Raw genomic sequence first — 27,987 nt, 5'->3', positions numbered from 1 at the left:
CACACACACACACACAGGCACACACACAGGCACATTCACATTCACAAACACATTCCACCACTGCTGATTTAAGCCTGATTATTCCTTGCCTGTGTTCCCTGTGTTTGTTTGTTCAGTGTCCAGACCTGTGAACACCAGGCTGTGTGCTGCCATGGAGCCGCCGTCCGCTGTCCAGCCCTGCTCCATCCCCTGCCAGAACCACTGCCTGCTCTCCCAGTGGACAACCTGGGGCTCCTGCCTGCACGACAACTGCAAAGAACCACAGGGGAAGAAAGGTATGATGTAGTAAACGGGAAGTGGAGGGAATCAGAGTGAAAGAGCTTTGGCTTGAACAATCTGCCGTGATAGAATGTCAGTGGAGACATTTGTCATTATGCCATAATGTTTTTTTAAACAATGTGCTCAAGGTATCAATGCTACTGTAAAGAGATTGAGCATGTTTCCGTGTTCTATGCTGAGAGGTCTGGCTACACATCTGCCCACGGTTCCATTCATACTCAAATCACCGTCCACGTTGGTCTGGGGTTCCATGAATGTACGCCTGATCCCACAGGTCATTCCAGCAGGTGGAGTAGTTGTACCTGGAGCATGTACAGGCGAAACATGTTGGGCTGCACATGGACATCTGCATAGGGATGGGTGGACTGTTGGACACGGAAACGATAAATTCGCCACAAGCCTCTCGTGTTTCACATCACAGCAACTATGTCTACTGCCAATAAGGAAAAGTATCTGAGATGGAATATTTATAACGGTGACTGCTATGGTCAGTTAATTTAATTTGAAAGTATTAGCAGCACAGCAGCACTGTCACACCAATAATCTTTTAAGGCCATGCATGCTTTTCTAAAGTGTCCTAAAAGAACACTGTGTCTTAAAATACATCTTCCATGGAGAAAGACACTTCCCCATCACTGATGACTCACGAGAAGAGAAAGGGGATTTGTTGAGTGAACACACTTTACATCATGTTTTTTTTTTTTAATGCATATTTTATAATAGCTTTCCGAAACAATCACCAAATTAACCTTTAAACATAACCAAAGCTGTTTCATTAGCATAACGTTTCATATTTTCAGTGCGTCACCCACCTCCTAATTTGTGCAGTAGAAACAACATTCCAATGTAAAGGCGACGTCTTGTCACATAATCCATTTAGAGGTGGAGAAACATGTCTGGTGCCCAGAATACATGCTACACATCTGAGTGTGTGAAATTCAGGCACAGTGTTTTCCCACTGTGTGACACATTACACCGTCTAAAACGTCGTCTGCCAGAAACAGCTTCCAGCACACGGGACTAAACTGGTGTTAACGTAAAGATGAAACTAGTGACTGTAGTTGTCACCAGTTGGTTAGTGTACAATTTAGATAACATGCGTCACCATTCCAGCTGTTTTCAAAGGTTCTTACGGAACATTGTTTGGCAGGTGAACAGACAGACTAGTGGACATCAGACCACAGACAGCCTGTTAAGAAGAAGTGATTGGAGGACTTCATGTTTCCATGATGTCACCAGTCACACTATCACGGCTGCTAATAACACCAGAATACACGATGTCCAGATGTGATATTCATATAAGCTTCACACGTACCACTTTGACAATTACCACCATATTTATAAATATCACATTAATACTGCATTTATAATATAGTAAATATTTCAGTCCCATTTTACATCAATTCTGTTTCAATCCAACATCTCTCTCTCTCTCTCTCTCTCTCTCTCTCTCTCTCTCTCTCTCTCTCTCTCTCTCTCTTGATCGTCTATTCACTTGGAATTAAGGCTAAATGTTTTATTCACAAATAAAAAAAAATGAAAATCTTACACATTTATTATCTGATAAGTTCTGTCTCGCGGTCTGATCTCCTTCACTATATCACTTATTTTATTTTATTATTTGAATATGATTATATAACCGATGTTAAGAATATCTTCTTCTTTGATCACAGAGATCGTGTGTCTGCACAACCCTTGCAGGTTGATTTGCATTGTAGTCATATGATAACATTTGTATGAAACCCAATAAACCAACTTTAAGTTATTATTATTATTATTATTATTAGTATTGATTATATCATTTTAGTGAATTATTTTGGTCATAATAATCATTACATCCCAGATTGAGTTTTACAATGGTTCTACCACTCATGATAAATACACTGTCCAAACAGAGAAACTGACCTAAATCATGAGTGTTAAGTCAAAAAATAATTATCTGTTGTGTCGGCTGTAGCCATGTTGTACATTTACAATTAGCTGTTGGCAGCAATCGTCACCTAAGAGCCGAGTACCTTCAATACGGTCAACAAGGGCCTTTACACTACAACCTGAAAGCTATTACACATGTACACGTTTTCTATTTCGCTGTCCCCCCATGTTTTGAATGTCTAAACAGTAGATAGTGCTGTGTGCTTTGGCAACAGCGGCGCGGAAAGGGAGGGGAGGTGTTGAGCCTGACGGAGGCAGAGAGAGAGTGACAGCGCAGGAGAGGGATGTTGTAACAGCGGGAGAGAGAGGCAGTGTATGTTTGAATCCTAAATTGTTTGTTGATAAGCGTCTTGCTGAGAGGAAGTGCGCTCGGGAAGGAGGCAGTACACGTAGAATCCAGAGCAGACGAAAGACAGGAAGAGAGCACACCTGTAGTTCGGCTCGCAGTCCCCGGGAGGGTGATAGGAGTATGAGCAGATAAGATGCTTCCTGTGTGTGTGTGTGTGTGCGTGTGCGTGTGCGTGTGCATGCATGCGTACAATTAGGCGTGCTGAAGTATTCCGCGTGCTTCTGCTGCGTGAATGTTCTTGTCTTTTTTGCACAGGTGAGCGAGTGTCAAATCTGACTGCCTTGGAAAGGTTACACATCGTGTGTAGTAGTGTAGTGTGTATGTCTGAGTCAGTGTCATGGCAGTGGCGGAGCTCCCGGTGTGTTAGCGCTGTGCTAAAAGGGCAGTCATGACCTTGTCCCCTGCCATGAGTAAATGTGCATGAAAACGCCCCGGGGGAGCGACTTAAGGGTGCATTGTTCAGGTCAGTGCCCACAATCTCCAGCCCAGGATCTCTGTGGGATGAGCCGTCCCCCTCTCGCTGACAGTGTCATTAATATATTTCAAGGAGTAGAAACACAGCATATGCTGTTCCGCACAGGGGTCTCTGGTGGCATACGCTCTTTTGATGGCGTTCATAAAGACCCAGAGCCCAAAGCTAAAAAAAGAGTATGAAACCGATAAAAAACCACTCGCAGTGAGCTCTGTTGCCTGGGAAGCAATGAACTGTTATTGAGTAGTAGAGTATTGTTATGATCCAAGTCGTTCAGCCTTGGTCCTTGAGATTCAGAGAATTTCTTGCTCTTATATTGAATGTGCACTTAAACGAAACGTTTGCCAACATCAGAATAAACTGTGATCCGTTTCTAATCGAAAGGCCCGCGGGATCCCACTCTTCAGGTGGAGGAGCGGGGCAGCCGAGATGCTTGTGCTGCCCCGGCTTTGCTCTCTGGAAAATTACAAATTTAAATTGCTTTAGAGTGGCTTTATGTGCTTTTCACATTCCTTCCATGTTATCTCGGCCTATCACATTTTGCAGCTATGGGGGGAAATGAATTGAACACGGGAGGTTACTGGATAGAATTTTTTTGTAACGCCTCAGCTAGGAGTCACTTTGCTGGAGTGTAGGGGTATTTCTGAACAACAGTGTGATGAAAATCATTGGATAGCTCTTGTTTCCCTGAAATAAACCCGGTATGACCAAGAAACCTTTCAATTATTAATATCCACGGGGGCATGCCCACACCAAATTGTGTTATTTTTGCGGTTTGGATGTGAGCAGCACTAAGTGGTCTGGGCAACGCTGCAATCGATCCAGCATCTCTTCGCTCCTCGAGATCTCACCGGGGCAGCGACGCTCGGATCTGGCTCCTGAGCCGGTGCCTCACGCCAGCGGATGGTCGGGGGATGTAATTTGTAGAGCGGCCATTCCGGGGTTGGACAGTTGCACCGGTGAAGGGAAAGAATGCAGGACCTTTCTGCCAAGTGACTGAGCTGTGGTAAAACGAGACTCCAAAGTGCTTGAGCCTTTCTTTATTCTATACTGTTTTGTATAAAATACATATTTTTAAGGAGAGAGACGGCCCATCAAGAACATGGGGTGTCCGGTCAACCTTCAATGAGGAAATGAATGTTTCATCAAACATCCAGCTTCCAGTGTTTCAGACGAGGGAGTAAGAAGCAAGCTAGAGGCCAATAAGGTCATTGATCAGGTAACAAGCTTAATTATAATGATTATGTTCAAATGTTATTGGACAATTTATTGGATGATCCCCTTTTAGATTTCACTGCCACTGTCAATTATGTGTTAAAAACAGAGCATGCCGTCCAACATGGACGCAGATCATTGACTGTAAAAGCTGTACAATCTCAAGATGCATTAAGGGAGAGGAAAGTGCGTTGCTGAAAGCTGGCATGTACGGCGAAGTTGTAATCCAGTGTTTGAAGATGTCACTCAGTGGAGAAGTCCTCTTTTTTGTGAAGCAGTCAATTTCAGTTTGTCGATATTTACAGAAGGGCCCACACTGAGCCTTTGTGTGGGTAAAGTGGATGAGAAGTGACACCTCCAAAGAAAGGTTCTTGAAGCACAAAATACAGGTTTTATTCTGTATCTCAGGGTTCTCCCCCCGTTCCTGCAGGGTTTAGGTGCCGTGCAGGGTGGGGTGGGCTGAGGGTGAGGTTGAACTGCAATTTCTCATCCTCCTGTACATGCATGAAAAACGGCGTTTAGCTGTTTACCAAAATTATGTTTTTTAGATTTAAAGTTCATCATCTGACAGACATAGTATCTTAATTTTCCTCGTATTTTGCTGAAATAACTAGTTTTCACTTGTCATGAATCTTTATTTTACTTTGTAGCAGCGGAACATGTTGCAGCAGAGTCAAACTCCTGCAGATTAAACTGGATTCACTCGTCTAGCAACATAATAAGGCGGCTAGACATAATCCATAATGCAAAGCTTTATAAAAAACAAACATGAACGTCTCTGGAAATGTAACAACAACTGCGATCGGTCCGCTCGGTTTCACATGTCATGTCCATGTCTGTGAGTGTCCTGACAATCACACAGAACTCGACGTCCTCCTGCTGCGAGCGGTTTAACGCTCGTACACAACGTCTCCCCTGTCTATGCAGTAATTTCTGTAAAACTAACTGTTCAATATTCATCAGCTGTGACTGCAACACAACAGGCAACAACCCAAATGCTCATTGGCAAGTATAAATGCTCACAACAGCCACTTGCCTGGACTACAGTATAAACCAGACTTTAGCTGCTGCACTTAAATCTCCTGACCTTGCTTCAGATGAAACTGTAACAGGTGTTTAATCTGTGTCACACATGTGACTATCCTCAGTTGAATACATCATATTATATATATGGTAAAGTGTGGTTGCAGTTCTAAAAATGATATTCTCTTTAATCATTATCTTGATCTTTTTTTCCAAACATGTAGAAAGTTAGTGCAGCTTTAGATCTAATTATAACATTCACTGGATTTGTATGTATTTACAAACAATAATGAATATGGACATTTAAACAGTGTTCCACATTCATTATCTAGACTAGACTGTGGCAGTCTGCCTTCCTCTGATTTGTCCGAACACAGTTTCATAATGAACCACCAACTTTTTTATACTTCTCATAATAACATTGGGTCTTTAACTAAAGTTTATACTGTCCATGCAGACAGTTGAACCTCATAGTTTCAACTGTATTTGTGTGCGTAGCTACAAGTAGCATGATGCAGTTGTCTCTTGAACACTAGAAGTTGACTTTCAACCTGTCACTTGGAATCTGTTGCACGTGAGAGTGACGGTCATGCACGTGCACCCCCCACTACTGCCATTGATTGAATGGATTCTGTGGAAAACACTGTGGAAATGTTCTTTTGATGTCAGGAACTGGGACAAATTTCACATCTATTGTTCTATGCAGAAAAGCATTCCCGATCGACTGTACTTCTTTCCCCTTCTTGCTTAAAAAAGACTTGATATAGTAGTTAGGTTTAGACAGGAAGCTACACAGAAGACACATGGAATTACTTCACATCTTGACTCTGTGTTGCTCAGGCTTTGATCCGACACACAAAAAAAAATAAAATAAAACGGGACATTAGCAGCTTAACATCTGGGGGAAAAAAGGACGTATTTGTCCCTCAATTCACAGTCATCAGATATGATTAACTCCCCGACTAAGCCTCCGGGCTTGATTTTAATCATGTTATTTCTAAATGACATCATAGGATAAGCCCTATGCGTGTCCTGTTCTTATCTTCTTATATGTATCTGTAACCTATATGCCAGTGCACATACAGCGTGCATTAAATGCTCATAAACTTGTGTATACCCTAATTAGTATATAGCTTATTGTGTAAATTGTGTGAAGTGATTTAAACACTTTGAAACCACACAATGTTATTCTTAACTATGTACACACCATGCATGCTCTCAGGTTTATGAATATAAGAGCTGAAGAACGAATGTGAGTTGAAATGAGTCGTTACGATGGGCTTTTCATATCCACCACTACAGAGCTGTTCAGCCGGTGTGGAGCCCGCACACCTCAGCAGGTAGACGAACATTTAGCAGCAGAAACAGCAGCAGCAGTGGAAAAACAGTGAGAGTCAGTAATTGGAGTGAAAAGTTCTTCCCAGCTACTGGTAACTTGATACCGATCGCTTAAACTTATCCACTTTTACCCTTCAAAAAACACCTTCTCCTTGTCTGTGTAGTTTGCTCATTATCACCCCCCCCCCCCCCCCCCCCCCCCCCTTGTTGCACCTTGTCTACGTTTTCTTTTTCTGCTTTTATTAATTTATCAGTTTGTCTCTTCACGACATGACTCCTGGGCACGTTATTTATTTAAGATCTTTGTTTTATAAAGGAAAACTGAGAAAATTGTGCATTTAAGTTGCTTTTCCTTAGTGTTTAGTTTTTTGTTGAAACATGAAGAAAAAGAAGTGGTAGTTGTTGTGCCTCGGACACATGTTCATTTCGACATATACAACTTACCATAGATACCATGCATTAGACACAGAGGCGCCCTACTGGAATTTCAGACTTGGTGCTGGGATCTGTAGATTACCATTATTATGAGTACATGTCGTAAAATGATAACTAATGTCTCAAGCAACTTTACCTTTCACTAGGGTTTTTTTTAGGTCAACCATTTTCAGATTTTAGTTATGTAGTTTGATTATTATGATGCACTGATGAATATTCAGCAACTTATTGACATTTTCCCCCTCAGCCTTATCTTTGTTTTTTATATCCCGCTTATGGTACGAGCACTGCAAACTGTAAACTAGCACAGTAAACTTTGTCTTCTTGTAATTTTAACAGGAGTTATGCAATAAACACTAGACTTGATGTTAACACTGACACTTTAATAACGTTGCAGGAAATATAAGCAGCGGCCATTGAAAAAGAGATGGTAAAGGTTTTGAGTCGACAACTGCAGGAAAAACCATTTACCAAAGTGACATCCAAAATATAGGTTTTTATGTTGTGCCTCTTCTGCGGAAAGAGTCTCAGCCAAAGCTGCTTGGTCGATACAGCGGACAGCTCCTGGTGCTGAAATTGAGTGTCACACACAAGCACTCTGTCCACTTCTCATCCACTGCTCACTGGATTCCTCAAAAGGAAAAGTCAACAGATACAAAGCATAAGCAGTTGTATTAAGACCATTCTTTTAACAAATTAATTATATCTATATAGAAAAATGTGTGTTTTCAGTATTTACCTACATGACGATAACATGATAATGAAGTGCATAGTTAATGGTAGACCTAAATAAGCCATCATAGAGGTAATGTCCAGTTAAGTTCTACGTATATTGCAGCAGGTATGATCTGGGGATCTGCACACACACAAGAAACACACTCAAAGCTGATTTCAAACTTTAACAAAAAACGCCAGGTAAATATCATAGTAGTAGCGGTGTCTGTTGGGATGTCAGCCCGTCTGTGTTGTCTCACCTGCAGCACGCACACGCAGGTGAGATCAAATTTCACCAGCTGAAGGAAAATGGAGATTGAGCCTTTGCAGTAGTTGCCTCAAAACTCTGGAGCAGTCAGCCCTCCACATCAACAACTGGACAGTTTTATTTATGTGATTTTATTTAATTATTCAATGTCTTGTTGTTGTCTTCTTGGCCGATTGTTTCATCTTTTTATTTTGGTATCTCCCCTGTTTTACCGCTACAGCACTTTGGGCAATGTCTGTTGTTTTGAGACATGCTTTTCAAATAAATTGACTTAATACATATATGATTTAGAAGAAGCTCATACATGCAAACCTCACACAGAAGGACCTGGTTGGTGGAATTGATCCCAGTAACTTGTGCTATGAGTCAGTGGTGACCATTAAGCCACTGCGTTGCTCACACAGTTAAATGAATGCATCATAATGGTTTATTTCAGTGATTGGCTGACGAGGGGTTGGCTGATTTTTACACGTCGACATGATCACTGTTTAGTGCAGGAATATCAGTGGCTTCTCTGACAACCTTTTCTGTTCCCTCCCTTCGCTCCTGCTTGCTGGCAGGTTTCAGACAGAGGAGGAGAGAGGTTTCGTGGGAGTCCAACAGTTCTCCAGACACCTGTCCTCACCTGGTCGAGTCCATCCCCTGCGAGGACCCTGCCTGCTACCTGTGGCAGGTCCAACAAGAGGGAAGCTGCGTTCTCAAGAAACAGCCCTGTGGTCCTGGAACTGCCGTCCAGAATGTGACCTGTGTCAGCTCTGAAGGTACCGTGCTGGATTTGGATTTTAAAGGAGCACTTCAACTCTGTTTTTCTTGGGTTTTCAATTAAGCCTCCAAGTTTCTCATTTTATTATATTATTTATTTAAATAAAACCAAACAAGACAATGAAAAGCATAAACTCTAATTCAACAATTTATACATCTCATAAAATGACCATCAGTTCCACATCGTTCATGAATAGTTCATAGTTCACTTTTAAAATCACTGTACAGTGAAAGAAAAACTGGTGAATTGATTTTTATAACTAGTCAGTCTCTGCTCAGATCTAAGTAACAGCTATGATTATTTGTAATTCGTCAATACGTGTATTAGTATGGATTGATTCATTTCTTCTTTTCATAATTTTAATATGGTAATAACCATAAAGTGCAACACTTATTCACAAATGTAATTAGAGCCGAGCTTCAACACGCAGTAAAATTCATCAAGGCTGTAACAGAGCCACCAGCGCTGTGGTCTAGACACATAATGTTATCGATTGCATTGTGATGCATGAACTATCAGGTATAATGTGATCCATTGTGCTCAGCCATATCATTATGTCGGGTGATAGTACCATCAGTGTTAACATGCATTATTCATGAGGGACCATCACCAAGTTTATGGGCACAGAAAACACTGACCTGATTAAAAGTCAGAATCGCAGCTTCCTACCCGACATTAATTGCTCATTTCCATAGATTAGAAACCTAATTGCATCCTTTTTTGCCTGTGTTTTATTATCCTGTCACAATGGATCATGTGTCTGTTTATCAGGAAGGCAGAAGAGGGTCTAAATATATTAACCAACTGGAGAGTCTAATGAGTTTTGACAGGACATGTAAGAATATGAGCTTTGGCTGGTTTGAGGCTTAAGTCTCACGGAATGATTTGTGGCCGATGTATTGTTAGTGAATGTTGAAGTGTTGGAAGATGTTTCGCTGCGGCCTCCTTAATTGGCTTATACCATTCGTGCATGTTGGGTTATTCAAACATGTGCACATAACAATGCGAGTTGCTAAGTGAAACAAGAAGGTGTGTGTTTTCACACTGCAGACTGGAAAAGCAGTGATATATACTGGCTTTACTCACAATGAAAGCTGGTATGATTCATTCTGATACTGTGTGATTGAAACATTTTTCATCAGGATACATGAATTGTTCCCTGGAAAATCTGTCAAACTGTCCAAAAACCCAGCGTTTAAGAAAGTGGAAAAACATGTTTTGCCCCATGTCCTATCCCTCCAACAAATTTCATGAAAAACCTTTCAGTAGTTTTAACGTAATCGTGCTGTCAAACACACAGGGGTGAAAAAAATAACCTCCCCTGCAGAAGAAGTGTACCAATATTTTGCCAGTAATGTATAAACAAAGAAAATGCAAAAATGTGTATACAAACATTATAATTGCTGTGTAATATCCAAAAAGTCTAAATTCCAGCAAGTCCTTACAGCCATTGAGGTCACTTTTCCCAAACCCTTGGATATGACTCATAGGCCATTTGTAAATGTTTCCAAGGCTTGAACTTGGGCAACCTGCACCCGGAAAACACCAATACCAACATCTTTCTTCACTCCATTTTATCCACTTTCTTCCTTCTCCCCCAACGGAAATTGTGTTTTCATAACTAGGTATTTAAGTAAATACACCTTTCCAGTAACATAACCGCTTGAAATTTATTTTACCGTGTAATTTCTTATATAATGAACATTTGGCAAAATAGAAGTAAAATATTTTACTTCCTTCATTACTCTTGTAATTACCACCGAGGCAGGTTGAGGTCACACAACAATAAAATGCAACTTTGAGTCATAATAAGCGTTTGCATAAGATCTTTTATTTTACAGGAGGGCCAAAAAAAAGGATGATGATTCAACACTGCTGACAGTCTTAAATTAACGTTTCACATAAATGCGTCATCAACACACTGATTAAACACACATGAAGACATAAAGAGCCGCTGTTCATTATTTCTTAGAAGAAATGAATGGTGGACACAAAAACAGGTAATTACAGTGACAGAATAATTCTGCTGCTCAGTTTGTTATGTTCCGTGCAAACATCTCAGTGACCCCATCTTTGATCGTGGCAGGTTTTAGCTCCAGACAGAAGATGTTTTCAGCGGCTCTACCGTGGAGCTGGACATATGAGTTCGGTGGACCTTGGAGAGAGCAGCCGCTACATGCCAGTCTCCCTGCACATTCAGTTCCACCACATTCCGGCTCTCCTTCCCAGCTGTTACACCAGAGAAATGATGGGCACTTTGTCTGCAGTAATGAATCTGTTGGAAGAAAGGCGAGAAGACATGCTTCTCCTCTGGAAGACATAAATTCTAAAGCTTTTGCTAGTTGTGAAAAAATACTGCAGATTAATTGTATTTCAAGTCTTTCAAGGTCAGGGTTTAGTCCGAGCCTCCGCACGGAGAACACTTGAAAGAGAAAACAAATTTGAGTCAAAGTGAGACAGTGAACTACCTGCATGTTAACCTGACCTTCTCCCACTCTCTCTTCTTATCGGTTGTCTCTCGGGGTGAAGGAGGGATATAAAAAGACAAATAAAGAACCACAGATCTAGTTCACTACAAAAACCACTTCACATTATCTCAGCGTTCTTCACAGATAAAATGTCCAGATCCATCTGGAGCCATTCCAGCTCACTCAGATATTCTGTTTGAAGAAGCTGGATGTATCAGTTGTCTCCAGAGCTGCTAATTTGCTCTAACACTTTATCAAGATCTTCAGGGGCGGTGTTGAAGTGGGACCATTCTGTAAGGGCTATTTTGAGAAAGGGAATAAAAACTTTTTTACTTCATTCATAATGGATTTAGAAGATTAAACAAAAAAATCAATCAGATAACATCTATTTAAATTTTAGGACAAACAATCGAAGGTCGACAGTTATAATTACACTTTTGATTTCATAATTTGAGTGAAGTCACTAATTACCTCCACCAAGGAGCTTATTTTTTCATTAGTGTTTGTTTGTTTGTCTGTTAAGCCCCTTTCTCACTGGTTAAAAAAACCCACTAACACCCACTAACATCTGGCTTTTGTCTGCAATGAGAATAAATACAAATAGCATTCACCTCTGGGTTAAACAACTCTGCAGTAGACACAGAGTAGACGCAGGGCTTTCATTGGCTCAGCAGTGATGGAAACATGACACCCGGGTGACTGCGTTACTTTGGTGAGACTAGAAGGTGAGGGAGCGCCCAGGAGAAATAAACAGCAAGGTAAACTCTTCTACTGGCAAAGGGAAAGGAGTCATTTGCTTTTTTAAATCGGGTTAACCTGCATTTATAAAACGCCATATACATTTTGGTGTAAAAGAGGAATTGGTTAACAGCATTACAGATAAATCTACAGGACGGATTAGCAGAAACCCTGGTGGAAGGACGCGGTATAGGTCAGGAAGTATTTTTCTTTTACTTTCTTAAACATAGAGAGATATTTTTTTGACATTTTCACCAATTTCATTTATTAGTGTGGATGGGAAAAATCTGTCACATTCACACAACTGATTTCTGTAAGTATGTTTCATTAAGTGCAGCTTAAATACATTTACAGGGACAGTTGGGCCTTGTGTTTCACTGTGCTATTCTAGTTTATTAATATATGACCTTGTATCAGGACGTAGGTTAAAGACTGAATTCCACCAATAGTTCAACAAATTAAAACCACTTCAGTGACTGTTCCAAACAACCACTTGTCCCACATATTTTTTTTTTTTTTACAACAGCTCCAATTAAAGTAAGACCCATTTTGCCCTAGAGGTGGATTGTTAATGTCTTTATGTGAAACATCTTCGGTTTCCTGCTGTGTGTTTCCTGCGAAGAGCTCTCACTCATAAATCTCAGCACTTAACTGTTCTGCAGGAGGAGCAGTCGTAGTCTGAGCTGCAGGAAAGTTTCCGTGTGTGTTGAGAGTATAGAACCTTCAAACATACATTTCTTGATTTCTATCATTTCCACTTTTACTCAGAGTGCAGACTGAGTGTGGGAGAGAAATAAGAGGTAGGAGTGACTCATCCACAAAGATAAAAGCATTGTTTACAATAAGCAGGAAGCATCTCTGATATTTGTAGATGTGTGTATTTTTCTTTTCTTTTTAAGTAGTGGCAGCTTGTCTTGTAATCATACAGAGACACCGATACACAAAGTTCATGTTTATTTTAAGCAGCTAATCAAAGACGTGGGAGCTGAAGTTCAGAGTAATTTATGTTTAACAGACACGTTTTCACAGAGAGTGAAAAAGAGAGAGTCTGTTTCTAATCCAGCTCGTCTTCGCTCGTCTTGCCTTGTCCTGTCTCGTTGTTTGTACCAAGACTTTTATAAATTGGTCAATCAGTACCTATATTGTCCTCGGCTAGTTTCTGCAGTGTCCCCATCCCAAGCAGAAGGTCTTTCTCATACAACTAAAACCTTCTGGAACCCGCAAGAAAAATCCTCTAAAGCACTAGAACATTCATACAGCATTTGCAGATTTGGACCTTAGCCTCTGAAATAATAAGCTTGACTGCGTAGGAACATCTGGATCAGTCGAAAGTTCACCCTTTTCAAACCCGACTGTTTCTTAACTGAATATTTCGAGTTCAAACCTCCTTGTTGTCCATTATCGTTTACACTAAAAGTTCCCTGCTCTTGTTGACTGCTGATTGCTGAAGCCTGTGGAAAGGTCAGCTGTGCTCAGGCTTTTCTTTAGCTCACCATTCGTAAGGTGTTGCACCGTCAGGAGAAAGCCTTTATGTTAGAGGGTGAAGAATAGCTGATATCTTTTTTTATGATTACGTTTATTACTTCCACCACGGAGGTTACGTTTTCACCCTTGTCCCTTTGTGTGCTGATTAGTTTGTCTGAGAGCAAGATAACACAAAAGCTGCTGGATGGATTACCATGCAACTTGGTGGAATGATGTGATACAGGTCAGGGGAGGAGAACCCATTATATTGTTTTCCCCCAGAATTTTACAAATGTGTGCATCTGCTTATATGCCTGAATAAAGATATCAAAGAAAATGGTAAAACACAAATTTTAAACCGCGAAGAATATTGTCATTGATGTCAACTTATATTTACCCTCTGCTAAAATAAGAGAATAAAAAAAAAAATAAGGTCAAAATGGTGAATATCCCTTGGACGTTTGGTTTGGTTTGAAATCAGGCTTTGTACATTTCACTGTCTTCATTGTTTTTGTTGCACTGTTTTGGCCTTTTGGCTTTAGATTGATCTTTCCATCATCAGCAGTGGATCCCTGGTCAGTAGGATGATCACGATACACCCTCACCTGAGGAAAGCCCAGTCGCGGTTGATCGAGTGTGTTTCCCCAATCATGTTTTGTTGTATAGCAGCTATTTTTAAACCTGGTGTGTCACCTGTCAGGTTCCATTTAAGAAGGTGAACTTCAGTGAAGTGTTTTTTCTCCACCGTCCCTCCTGATTGAGTAAGCATTTGTTTTCCAATCTCTTGTCTGCGTTAAAACTTCTCTGCACTTTCAAGCCTGAAAACTCACGAGGTTGTCCGGGAAAAAGTCGCCCCCCCCCCCCCGTAAAGAGTCGGAGACAGTACTTTTTCAGCGAATTTTATCTGATAGGGAATTACATTTTTATCTATGGTTGCTCAAGCAGTCAGAGAACATCTTCTATCGCAGACGTGAATACCGGCTTTTATTGCTGAGCAAACACACGGGTTATTCCTGAAGTCACTCAGGTAGGGATGAAATGGAATAGACTGGTGCTGGGCTGTTTAAGGACATTCCGCTGCTCAGCCAGGAGGATGATCCACTGGGATTGAACCAAGGGAAAAAAAGACAAAAAAAAACTTTCTTACTTTTCTGAAGAAAGTGCATCAATCTGGTGCGTCACACAGTCTGGATTCACTAGTGTGTTTGTTCATCCTCCTCCTCATCTCTTTTCAGCCATCTGCTGGTCCATGTCAAGCTTTTGAGATTAGAGACGCTCTCCTCAAAGAGTCCTGGAAACATTCAAGGACGATATGTTCTAATTAGTCCTTATCAGAAGTCCACTATATTTACACAGCACACATCATTTAATCTCTTTTTTTTTTTGTTAAATGAAGTAAACAGATAATTCTATTTATAAAGCATTTAGTGTTAAATCTCATAATGAATAATATATTCTTGTTACAGTCTTTTTGTTAGAACATGCTGTATGAGAGTGTTGATTGGCTGAAAGCTCTGGCACGATTGTAAAGGTGTGATTTTGTCAAATTCCTTCAGCACATAATCATTACCATATATAATATGTAGCCCCAGAATTAGAATTGTGGCCCCTCGGTTTACTGTCTGTGAAATGTTTTCAGTAAAAAGCAGAAAAAGTGATTAATTTTGTTGAAATTGTGATAGAACCTCAGGCATTTCTTTTATTTTAAATTCTTTTTCATTTAAATTTTTCATATTAGCAGGTTTTTCTTTCATACTCTCCACAATATTGTTAGTTTTACGATCCTAATAGACATTTTTCAAAATAACTTTTTTTTTAATATCCCCTGTCTAGACTTTTAAATGTGTTTATGAAGGAGGAATTTTAATAGTGTATAGATGCTGCATTTGTTTTCATTTGTGTTTTAGTGTCACTGGGTTGTATCTGACCGGGGGCAGGTCTCATGGTTAGTCTGTTGCAACCCCTTCCTGTCTCATGTTGGCTTTTGTTGCATTCATGCAGACTTGCAGACAAACTTTAAATGCTATTATCTGCAACTTTGCAAAACACAATTACCGTCATCTTTTTATTGTTAGAATGTGCATTGGGGTTTTTATCTCAGAGTTGTTGCAAACGGATGTAAAAAATAATATTGCACCTTACACAGAACAGCACTTGTTTTATTCCTCAATGGTTTTTATTGTAAACTGCAGCAACATAATAAAAAAGTGCTGTGTTAGCCCACTGGCTGTTTGCCCTTGGCTTTGTAAAGATGTTTTGACAGCTCACACGGCTCCCATTCACGGCACAGTGTCCACACACACCAGCGTATAGTCAGCCCCGCTCCGCAAACCAACCACCAACCACAGCGCTCGCACATTCAAACAAACTGGTCGCAGCAGTGACTGACAGTTGATATGGGACAAATTGGACCCCCCCTATATATAACCTCTAGAAACCTACACATAGTCTGACGTTCCTGATCCTCACTGTCACCCAGCAGCCTGAACTCTCTTCCGCCCGACTGGTCAGCAATATTCAGGTAATGGCGAACTCGGGCGAGCGACCCTAAACTTGGCTGAGTGACTGTCGCTGATAATGAAAACCCAAAAGTAGCGAGGCGCTGAAGTTTATTATTCCATTCACACACGGATACAGCAAAAAAAAAACATCAATTGGTGACCCAGGCTAGTTTGTGAGAGCTCACTTCAGCGTGCACAGTGATTTCGCTCAATTTGCCTTGTTGCGTTTTCCCACCAGCTTTGTCTTAAAAGCTGCCTGCGAAAAGTGGCAGTGATTATTAACTTTTAAGCAAAAGGCGAGGACCTCTTCCCCCCCCCATCCCTGTAAATATACCTGAATAATATCAGTGAAGAAGATTAATTGGTGTGTGGGCGAGCTGAATAGAAATCATGTTGAAATTGCATGCAGGAGGCAGTGATATTATATCTGAGTAAGAGCCCCAACTACACATCCTTGTATTAATAATGCAAGAGGACCCCTAGGGCAGCCGTCTATTTGCAGAGCCCCCCCCCTTCAACATGCGGTCTCACACATGCGCTCACACACACACACACACACACACACACACACACACACACACACACACACACACACACACACACACACACAGGATGTGACTTTGGACTCATGTTATCATGAGATTTCTCCTCAGGGCGGTGTATCCAGGCAAAGCTTTGTGAATCAATTGTTAGTTTTTGTTTGCCAACACATTCACTTGTGCTGTGTGATTAGACTTTCAAGCAGAGCAACTGTTGAATAATTAGATTTTGTACTGTTTGTTAAGGGAAAGCCAACACTTAGATTTTTTGACTAAAACACCTCTAAACAAGTTCTTTAATATGCCCACGGAATGAGGAAGTCTGTTATGTTTTGAGTGACACCCCACACATTTCTGTGTATTTGTTTGATGTAAGAATCTAATACTGTATAAGTGCCAACCATATACAGTAACGTTTTACCTTAGTAAGCAGAGGATTAGCTGAACATTGGGTCTCTTTGTCCTCTGAGAAACAAGCTGAGAAGTTGGTGCTTTGCTCTGTGTCAAAATATCATCAACTTACCGACATCCTGTTTACTTGTAAGTTCAATGATGCTTTACCTTCCAGGCTGTGCAACACAGGTGCTTCTTCTGCCAATGGAATTTGTTGAAATGATTAAACCTGATAACTTTGCTGTGTGTGGGAGGTAATGACCACAACGTTAGTGTCCACCATATGTTCTATTCTTTGTAAATGTCATTTGTTTGGCATATTTAAACGTTTGAAGCAACATTTTAAACCAGAATGGCTCAGTAGAGCGCATACCTCTGTCAAGGCCTGACTCTCCCCTTAGATTCAAACAAGCTGCACCAAATTACACACACTCATAAATATCCGTTTCTTGATTATATATATTTTTAAATCAAGACCCATGTCTAATTATTCACTGGGAAATCAATAACAATGTTGAAGAAAGTGAAAATAAATCCTGGATCCGCCCCCTGATCCAGATAACTACCAACAACATTTATTATTTGTTTCTAAGTGCTGTAATTTTTGTGTAATCTTGCCTACAAAAAAACTGAACAGGCTTAAAAAAGCTGAATAAATAAATATACAAGAGAACAACAAACCTCAAAGCAGGAATGAAATATATGATTATGTAATTATGTCATCTAACTGAAAACTGCAGCTTTGGTTTCTGTATTGGAACAAGTGAAATGTGATATCTGCTTCCTTTACTTTAGATCAAACTTTCTACTTTGACTTTAATTCACATTTAAAGGTTGAGAAATGTTGTCTCGCTGTATCTAATTGTCAATTTTCATCTATTCCAAGTGCAAAATGGGTCTTAACTCCCGGACATGTAGTGTCAGTGTCTGATCTCTGTCAGAAAGGTTGATTCACAGCGCCTGTGGCACGTATCCCTGTTTCCTATAAAGCTGATTGATTTTTGTTTGTTAACTTTGTCAAAGTCCATCCATCGTCCGTTCGCTTCTGCACTAATGAAAGTTATGATGCATCCCGTTACAGTAGCCTGTGGGACCTGGGCCAGACTAACGTCTCCATCTGTACACACACTCTTACTTTGAAGGATGGAACTCTCTGGTGCCTTCACTTTACGGGCAAAAAGACTTTCAAACTCCCCCAAGGGAGTCTTTCACATCTATTGGATGAGACCATACCTACGTCTGCTCTCTGCCCTCCTCTGCATCGAGGGTATTCGCTTGAAGAAGTAAAAAAAGACAAATTGATGACAAATCCGCCCTGGGGTTGTTATTGTTAAACCATATTCCATGATGTAGTGGCAGAGTTCAGCCAAGTTAATGATACTGCTGTGTGTGAGTGTATATATATATAAAAAAAAAACAATGCTGCGGCTGCTGCTGGCATTGTTTTGACATCTGGATGGCATGCCTGCTTCTGGAATTGATCTCTCTTAGACGGAGAGACCGTAGAGGAATCTGTGGCACTCGGCTACCTCTGGGCAGGGATCAACAAAACAAACTCAATGATTTTTTCTCTTCACAAAAGGTTGAATTCATTCATTAGCAATCATTTGAGAATATTCTTCTGTAATTTCACAGTTTCATCTCACAATCTAACATTGATTATTGTGTGCAGAGCTGCGGAAAAGAAGCTCCTTTTCTTCACTGGTTCACTAAATGAAAGAGTTAACATGGAGCTGTGATAAATATTTCATACCGTGGCTCCCAGTTGAAGGCTGAAGGATAGTTTTTCAACTAGCTCCGAATACCAATGGGAAGGCCTTATAATTTCCTTTAAATAAAATGGAATTCTATTTGTGTTTGACATTTGTGTTTCATTGAGGAGAAAATCTTTTTCTCCTCAAGGATCAAAAACGTATTTTCTTTTTGCCGGGAAACTTCAACCCTGAGAGAGAACTTACATTTAGCATAGTTTATTTTCTATTATTAAAAAAAAAAATTACTCGAATTATGCATCTTCAACTAACAACCATGTTTGCATCCTACACTCTTACTTTACAATATGTTTATAAGCAGGTTGCATGTACATATGATTTAGCCTGACCACATTTATTCCTCGAAATCACACTGTTATCCGCCCATGATCTTATTCCCATGTCACAGCTGAACACCTCATCACGTACACGTTCCCCTCGACCCTTGGTAGAACATGCAGACTGTACTGAAAAGGGTAAACAATTGAAACACCAGACACCTGAGGCAGGTGGATCATGTCAAAGTGGCTGACCCACATACTTCTACACTGTGTGAGCACTGCAGGGTGAGCAGAGGAAAAAAAAACTTTGGATGTGTCCTGCATTAGTTTATGTGGATGAAATCCATGTTGTAATCCTGTTATCTGATTAGAAGTGTGATGGTAACGCTCGACTTGATTTTAATCCAGTGGTTCCAAGTGCAACATGTCTCAGGATCTTGATTCTAGAGATTAGTTTGAGCCCCAAAGTCTGATGTCTGTGCTTCTTTCTGTTTTCTAATCTGACCTCGTCCTCTTCAGGGGAAGATGTGCCGGTCGGCCGCTGTGGTGATGACCCTCCACCCACAGAAGTGGCCTGCGAGGTGGCCTGTGCCGCAGACTGTGTGGTCGGCTCCTGGTCCTCCTGGTCGCCCTGCTCGCACAGCTGTGCCACCAAGAGCTCCGAGGGCCGGCAGAGCCGCTCTCGCACCGTGAGGGCTATCCCAGGGAAAGGTACTGAAACATCCCCATGGGTTCTTTGGCTTTTTTCATTCTAACTGAATGAAGTGTGTTTATTGCTGTGTTTGCAATGGAAATCATCTCACATGATTCCACTCAGCCAATCACATCGGCGAGAATAAGTAAGAAAAGTAACTTCACATGGCGTGCACAGTGAAAACAGAGTTTATAATCAAGACTGGACCGACATTATACTTGATTTGATTTGTCAGTTGTTGACTACACACAGATGTTTATACATCTAATATTTAAATATATACTGCACTGAATCAGAATGCTAATTAGACATTATGACGTGGATCTTCCCTGGAGGCGATGCTCTTTATCTGGACCTCTCTGGATTTTAATTAAATACCCCTGGCTTCAATTGTATCAGGGTGTATTTGTGTTATATGCAACTTTCTAATTAATAAAAAAAAAATTGGGTTTCAAAATTATTAAGACAAACATGTAGTTGTTCAGAAGGACAGAAATAAATTCCTTTGGCCAGTTTATTTTTGTCTGCCTGCTCCAAGTGTTGTGTTTTTAAGTCAGACAGCAGAAAGTTGACAGCCAGCGACAACGCATTAATCCATATAACCAATAACAGCTAATGAAATAATCTCACATTTTAAGACAGGTTCCACACTGTGCTGACAGAGGTGTGTGTGTCTGTCTGTGTGTGTGTGTGTGTGTGTGTGTGTGTGTGTGTGTGTGTGTGTGTGTGTGTGTGTGTGTGTGTGTGTGTGTGTGGTTCATGCTTCAGACTTCACACAGTCCCTATCTCAATACATATTAAGTAAAGGTAAATGTATTTATGTAACGCTCAAAGGTGTTTACAGTACATTCACCCATTCACACACACCCGTTCATACTTGTTTCTATCACCCACCATACACAGTCGGCACAGCCGTCGGGGACTATTTGATTCAGCATCTTTCCCAAGGACACTTCAATATGCAGACTGGAGGAACCACCGACCGTCAACGACCACCTCTACCTCCTGAGCCACAGATAGAAGTGTATTGTTCTGTGCACACCACTGTGAGAAACATGGAGGAGTACGGGTGGTGAACATGTGTGTGCACATGTCTTTGTAAACGTAGCCACAAGTGACATGCAGCTGTGGCTCAGGAGGTAGAGCTGTGATTTGACTCATCCTAGACAACATGCCAAAGTGTCCTTGGGCAAGATGCTGAAATGCTAAATGGTCCCTGGTGACTGTTGTGTGTGGGTGTTGTATGTTAGTGTATGAAAAACTATGCATATGGAGAGGCTGTGTGAACATGTGTGTGAACGGGTCAATGTGACTTACACTGTAAAGCAAAGCGCTATATAAATACAGTTCATTATGTCACTATGTTTACTGTTGTACAGATGTGTCAGTAAGACAGCTCTGTCTAAAGGAAAAAACTTGATTTAAATTCATATTTTGTCATTGAACTATTTACATAGCCCCCAAAAAAACACAAAACATACACAATACACGAAGACAGATCTACAAATTACACTGATAAAATGCATGACGAGGCAAACACAAATTACATTAACAAACCTGTAAAAGTTCTGATTTTCCTTTGTGCATTAGCGTCACCTGTTTGCAAAAATAGACGATAACGTCATGTTGAAAAAACACTTAATGTGCTCGTGTCGCATTATCTTTGCTATTGCAGTCTACAGCATCCACACACACAGCTCTCACAGATTCCCCTGCTCTCAGTGACTGTCATTGTGGTTTATAATAGAAATGAACAGAGTGTGTCCTCATAATGAATAAATATATGACAAACGGCGCAGGGACTGGGGAGAGCTCGTGTGGCTGGAGGCAGCATTTTGGAAATGGCCTGTGAAGTCCTGTCTGCGCTGACCTCACCGCGACTTTTCATTTGTAATTCAAATTCCACAAGTAAGAACTTGTAAAGTGTCGGCTCAGCTAACCTCAAACAAACATTTGTTTAGTTGCCAAGCTGCCAGCAGTCAGTGATGAATATTAGCATTTGACTTCCAGCCACTAACTACAGCTTGTGCCTTGGGTGGAATTTATTTCAGGGCTTGTGCAAATCACACTTGCACATAATGATGCTTTCATGGACTAACCCTTGTGTTATCTTGCTCATAAGCATCTGAAGACAAAAACAGGCTGATGGACTGTATCGCTGGAACACTGAATCATGCCCTCGCGGCTAAAGTTGTGCATCCGTCATGTCTCTGATTCTGTGTGGTCTCTTTGTATGTTGATGCTCAGATGGGAAGGAGTGTCCCACAGCTCCAGCCCTGGAGGAGTGGAGGGTCTGTAACGACCATCCTTGCGTGGTGTTCTACTGGGAGGCCTCGGCCTGGGGCCCCTGTATCCAGGACACATCCATGGATCTCAATGGCACCAGCTTGTTGGATGGGACCCCGACATGTGCCGTGGGCGTCCAGATCCGCAAGGTCACCTGCACCAAGATGAATGTCGGAGCTGTCATAAATAAAAGGTGCGCGCTCTCTGACCAGGCATCAGTTTTCATGTGTAATGCAATATTCATCATAGCTCTGTAACACTGCAATTCAATCACTTTTTCGAGGATATCACTTTATGTTTTTTTAGTATTGGTCTGTGCATATAAACTGCACAATGTTTTTATTGATTTCTTCCTCATAAGTGAGATGTTTTTTCACGTCATTCCACTTTAGTATGTTTGGCTGAAGGCATGTTCTAACAGGCGTGTTGCTCAAGGTCTGTCGGCAGATGAAATCAATAAGACACCACCTTCCTCCTTCCTGTTCAGCTCTGGATAGCATTGAGGCAGACGTGTGTCCGGCCTGTTGGTTTGCAATACTGTGGCACCAGAATCGTCCATGAGACCATTGGCAGTCATTTTCTGTTTTCTCTTTTCACATGGGTAAATTTAACCTAGCGGGTCTTTCTAAATTCTCCAGAGGAAATGCACACGGCGTGTTTGTTTTCTCATGATTTTAACCTCTGTGCTCTCGCTCACGTATCCACTAATTCCACCAACGTCTGTCTGTTTGTAGATCGTGTATCTCGCAAACTGTTCATTTTATCAGCTCCACGTTTGGCATGTGGATTGGTAATGGCCCAGAGAAGTGCAGCGCCGAGTTTGGTGCGATTTGGACATGTGATATGTTCAATATTAATAAAATTTGAATAAACAGGTGACCAGGGCTCTGTTTTAGTCAGTGGGGGCGGGGCAGTGTGATAAACTACAGCAGTGGTCGGCAACTGGGTCAAACCGCGAGTCAAAATCACCGCCACATCATTTTGATCATTTGTGTTTTTATTTCACCATCATCAGACTGACACAGACATTGGCAGATGCTGATCTCCATCATGGCCGTGACATTCATAGAATAATATACTCTTTAACAATTTTTATGTTGTGTTGTTGCTGCAATGCTTTGTATTTAACTGAATTACAGAGCTTTTATTTTGAAAAGTTGAGAACTTGGGTCTGGAGATCGTGTTGATTACTTAACAGATCTCTGAAAAAGCCGACATGCAATGTATGAAAAAATTAACAAAGCTCAGTAAATCATTAAAACATATATATCTAAACCACACACAAGAACAGTAATGAAGCAAATTAATTTCATTTAATTTCATGAAAAATATTCATAAAATCTTCACTGCAGATAAACCAGGTGGGATGAACCCAAAATTTCACTCTGCACCATAGACTGTATACATATACACTAGGACAGAAACAATTTAAATGTGTTGTTTCACCTCAACACAATATTTTTTCCATTCTAAGTAATTGTCTCAATGTGTCAAATTCACCGACGAAGATGTCTATTGTAATTCTTCCCCCAATATGAAAATTCCACTGACAGAATAGCTCCGTCTCCTTATCCCTATCTGACACGGCTGCTTTGCTTGGTTTTACATATCAGAAAAACGAGTCCCGAAAGAAGCGAATGGTAAATCACGGCTGAGGCATAAAAGAGCTTTGCAAAAATCTGGGGGAGGAGTTGAGAGGGGAACACATTCCTCTGACACAAAATTCATTTAAGAGCGCAATCTCCATTTTCCAAAAGTGTCTTACTTGAAGATATGGAGAATCTGCTTTTACTTACTGACAAATGACCCAGATGACTTGATGCACTGTGAAATTACATCCCAGGAGCCTTCTACTCTTCTTTTGTGCTTTCTGGCTGTGTTTAGGGTGTGTGTGTGTGTGTGTGTGTGTGTGTGTGTGTGTGTGTGTGTGTGTGCGTGTGCGTGCATATGTGCATATGTGTGTGAACCTAAGATTCATTTTGCTTATGCTCCACCATTATCTACTCCTTTTTCAGCGATACAATATTAAACACTGCTAAGGGCTTTTGTGCTGTCACTGTAATGATGTTATGGCCCGCCACAGGAAGATAGATTTATAAATAATTCACAAAGTTTGCCCTTCTTTAGCTCAATATAATATTGACAGGGCCATAAAGTGGATTATGGAGAGGCTTTTGTCTTCCGCCCGCTCTATCTTCCGCCACAGAGGCTTTAATGAAAACTGTCATTTCTGCCGCTGCCGACAGATCTCACCTGCACAGTGTGTGTCTTGGATTAAATCAATTCGTCGCGGTGTTAATTTAATGGGAACAGCACCGAACACACAGGCAATGTTGTGGTTCATCATAGTTGATTTTGACCGTCGGTATCAGGTGAGTTTGGGTGTTTATGGGCATCTATGTGCGTGGGACATCATCAGGATCTGACTGTGTCCATACAGAGCAATACAGACCTGGCATAATTTATCTATTATCTGCTAATTCCAGGATTCTACGTCTGTATGTGACTCAAATATCTCAAGAACCCTTCATCTTATCAGCTTCTCTCTTGGAAGGCGTATTGTTTAGGGCCCAAGGAAGTGCATTGTGAGATTTGGTGCAGTTTGGACACAATCAATACAATATCAATGAACTTTAAAGGTCCAGTGTGTAAGATTTAAGTGAAAGGGATCTATTGGCAGCAATTTAATATAAAATAATCCTAGTGATGTTTTCACTAGTGTGTTTTATCTAAATTGTATGAATAGTTGTTTTCTTTACCCCAGAATGGGCCCTTTAAATTTAAATACTTTATATGTACGTTAGAAGCGGGTCTTCTCTACAACTAAACACCTTTGAGTTTTTATGACAACTGAAGGCTACCACAGGTTCTCTTTCATGTTTGGAAGGGGAGGGTGAATTGAGGGGTATTTAGCTGCAACATGCAACTTCACCACTAGATGTCACTAAATTCTACACACTGAACCTTTAAGTAAACGCCTGAGCAGCGCTCTGTAGCAGCAGCTGCTTGGACTCATCAACGAAAAGGAAGTTGTCGATCACGACAACAGCAATGACAGCTGATTCTCCATTTCTGGGCATTTAGTCGAGCTTCACTTAACTTTGAATAAACAGGTGATTTTTCTAAATCAGGGGCAATGAATGGGCCACAGTTTACACAGAGGGGCCAATTATATGCCCAACATCCATGCAGGTTAGTTTTGATGTCTTTATTTCCACCACATCAACTCCTGTTTATCTTTGAAATGCAGGGGTAATATAAATAGACATTGTTCCTGCCTGAGGACCAGATGCTCCCTGAATACGATTGATGTTTAGCTTTTTGAGAAAAGCCACTTCATTCAGCAAACATCGAAGCTTTTCATGCTTAGCACTAATCTCCACAGTGAGCAGTGGCTCAATAAAAGGTTAGTGGCTCTTTTCGTGGCATTACTACAAAGCTTTCCACTGAACATTAGATTGATTTTTAACTCTCCTTAATTTACCCTGTAACATATTAAATATAAAATAATAATTTACAAACAAAAGCAGTTGTAATAAGTTTGACCTTTAATATTTCGTAGTGTCTGCTCTTAACCTGCCTGTTCAAAGAATTGTTTATCAGAATTATTCCTATAGTGAATCCTCCTCAAACAGTTTTGTTGTGTTCATCCTACCTGGTTTATTGACAATGAAGATTTAATAGTTAATTGTTTTCATTCATTCAAAAGAAACTGAGTTTGTTTAATTTTGACCTGTTGGCCACCAGTTCCTGTTACTTATCCGAGGATGTGGAAGAAGACATGTTCAACTTTGTACGTTACGCTATGTTTGTTGTTTGTTGTTGTTGTTATTAATGTCTGAGCAGGTAACGCATGCCAGTGAATGCTGGGCTCCAAGAACACACAAAAAAAAAACTTGTGACATTATTATTTAGGATTAAATATTAATTACATTGAGTAGGGAGTAATAGGGTATTTGATTCCATCTTTGAAGCAATAATAAACAATGTGCGAGAAGGAGATGTTTTATGTTACCAGCCATGTCAGAGTTGATCAGCGTGGCCCTGACTGTAAGTCTGAGTACCATATTCCCCGAGCTGCTGCGTAGCGTTGCCATGCCCTCTGGCATACATCACTGCGAAGAGGAGAGAAGAGGAGGGAAAAGGCTGGGAAGGATGAGTTTTATGTATCCTGCCTCCTTGTGCTTCGGCGTACTTTGATCTCATTCCTCTGCGTCCTGGCTTTCTGTAGTTGGTAAGATGGGGCACCACGCTGGGGCTCCAGTGAGACCTGGATTTGGTTGTCGGGATGTCACTCACCCTGAAAAGATATTGCAATTTTTGTGTGTGTGTGTGTGTGTGTGTGTGTGTGTGTGTGTGTGTGTGTGTGTGTGTGTGTGTGTGTGTGTGTGTGTGTGTGTGTGTGTGTGTGTGTGTGTGTGTGTGTGTGTGTGTGTGTGTGTGTGTGTGTGTTTGGGGTAAGTTGGCTCCTGGTTGATGAAGACATCAAAGCTCATGACTTATTTGATTTCACAAAGCTGCATTAATCCACTCCACTTCAAGGTTGCACGTCAAACAGAACACATTGCAGCCTAAGGGCCTGTTACAGAAAAGTTACCCAAGATGTGTAGCATAAATAGGGAAGAAGTGCATGATTATTTTCTATTTTTAGAAAAAGGAAGTTGTCCTTAAAACCTGCTAATGGCGCGTCCTTGGCGTGGCAGGAATGATTAATCAGTAAAGAGCTTACGTATTCTCACTTTTCTCGGGTTTAATTAGCGGCCGTTCTGTGGATTGATTGATTGATTTTTTTCTCTCTCGCTGAAAGCTCGCTCCCCTTGATAGAATAAAGAAAGACGACTGTATCTGTACTGTACATGTAAATAAACACAGACACCCGGTCGTTGAGGCAGAGCTGCAGAGTCAGGTGATGATCTCTGTGGGTTTTGTCACCACGAGCTCCACTTTTCACACTTGTCACTTGACGTATTGTTAATATAAAGAAATATCGATGTGGTGCAGCTTTAAGACCGGTTTTAAAACTGACAATGTATTACGAGCCATAAAACATGAGCAGTTAGTGCACGCTGGCGTAGTGGGAGAATTTTTCTTTTCATGGAGCAATTTGTACCCTTGGAAGCAGCTGAATGTGTGAGAGGACTGTAAATTTTTACATTTGTCCACCTTTTGGTTGGGCATAAAGGGGGGGGTAATCAATCATGTTTTCTGTGGAGAGACGTGTGATGTCAAGGACAGGGCAGTTGTTTCACTACACTGTCCTGTTACCAACGACACTCAGGATGTTTATCATTTATCGCCTCGGGGGGGATAAGGAGAGTTTTAAATCCACTTGTTTGTCTGTTTGTACGTTTAGGTGCTCGGATTCTTCTCGTCCCGACACCGTGCGACCCTGTTTGCTCCCCTGCAAGAAGGACTGCATTGTGACGCCCTTCAGTGAATGGACGGCCTGCCCTTCAACCTGTGTGCCAGGTAGATCCTTACACGAGTTCCTATGAACTTTGTTCTAGCAACGTTTGTGTAAAAGGTCCCTGCAAATAGAGTTAGGATATGTGAGTTAAAAACTAAATTGAGAAACTAAATGTCAGATTGATCCAAAACTTACAGTGATAGCTAATCTAAATATTGAAATACTAATGTGTTGTCCCCCTCGTGTCTCAACAATTGCACTCAAGTGAGGGCTTCAACTGGCCGTTACATTAAGCTGACACATCAAGAGGAAAATGGATATTTAATGGGCTTCAATGTGCGTCCACTAAATATCGTGGAAATCAGAAAGTACGTAATTGTCTGGAAAAGATTGGAGCAGGCATCTTGTCTCTGTAAATATTCTGTAGTCCGTTGGGCCCGCTGATGATGTAATCACTTTCTTAATTGCACCATTTTCAATGTTTAGTAATTAGTGTTGTGTAATGGGCCTTGGAGCTGCAGCCAAATGAAGCTATTGCAGGCTGGTGTGTCCAAAAACAGACTGCGGCGAAGTGGAGGACATCACAGCCACAAGGGCACATTAATCAGGATCAGATCACCGTTGACACGGCGACTTGTTTTTCCAGTCGTCTCTTCCAGATATTAGACTCCACCGGT

At 41.0% G+C, this 27,987-nt stretch overlaps 1 protein-coding gene across 3 annotated transcripts in view; it reads left to right on the top strand.

Annotated features, from left to right (window-relative positions):
- thsd7ba (thrombospondin, type I, domain containing 7Ba) overlaps nucleotides 1-27,987 on the top strand; it is a 196,417-nt gene that overhangs the window by 97,919 nt on the left and 70,511 nt on the right. For all 3 annotated transcript variants that reach the window (XR_004612496.1, XM_034574128.1, XM_034574127.1), the window contains exons 8-12: nucleotides 117-275; nucleotides 8,586-8,786; nucleotides 19,443-19,634; nucleotides 21,865-22,096; nucleotides 27,257-27,372. Coding sequence is in view for 2 of the 3 variants with exons in the window: in XM_034574128.1 (XP_034430019.1) it covers nucleotides 117-275; nucleotides 8,586-8,786; nucleotides 19,443-19,634; nucleotides 21,865-22,096; nucleotides 27,257-27,372 (900 nt within the window). In the remaining variant the exon portion in view is untranslated. The remainder of the gene's footprint in view (nucleotides 1-116; nucleotides 276-8,585; nucleotides 8,787-19,442; nucleotides 19,635-21,864; nucleotides 22,097-27,256; nucleotides 27,373-27,987) is intronic.

Source organism: Hippoglossus hippoglossus, chromosome 21 (genome assembly GCF_009819705.1).
Source record: "Hippoglossus hippoglossus isolate fHipHip1 chromosome 21, fHipHip1.pri, whole genome shotgun sequence".
Lineage (NCBI taxonomy): Eukaryota > Metazoa > Chordata > Actinopteri > Pleuronectiformes > Pleuronectidae > Hippoglossus > Hippoglossus hippoglossus.
The sequence above is the reverse complement of the archived record's forward strand: the minus strand, read 5'-3'. Positions and strand labels throughout refer to the sequence as shown.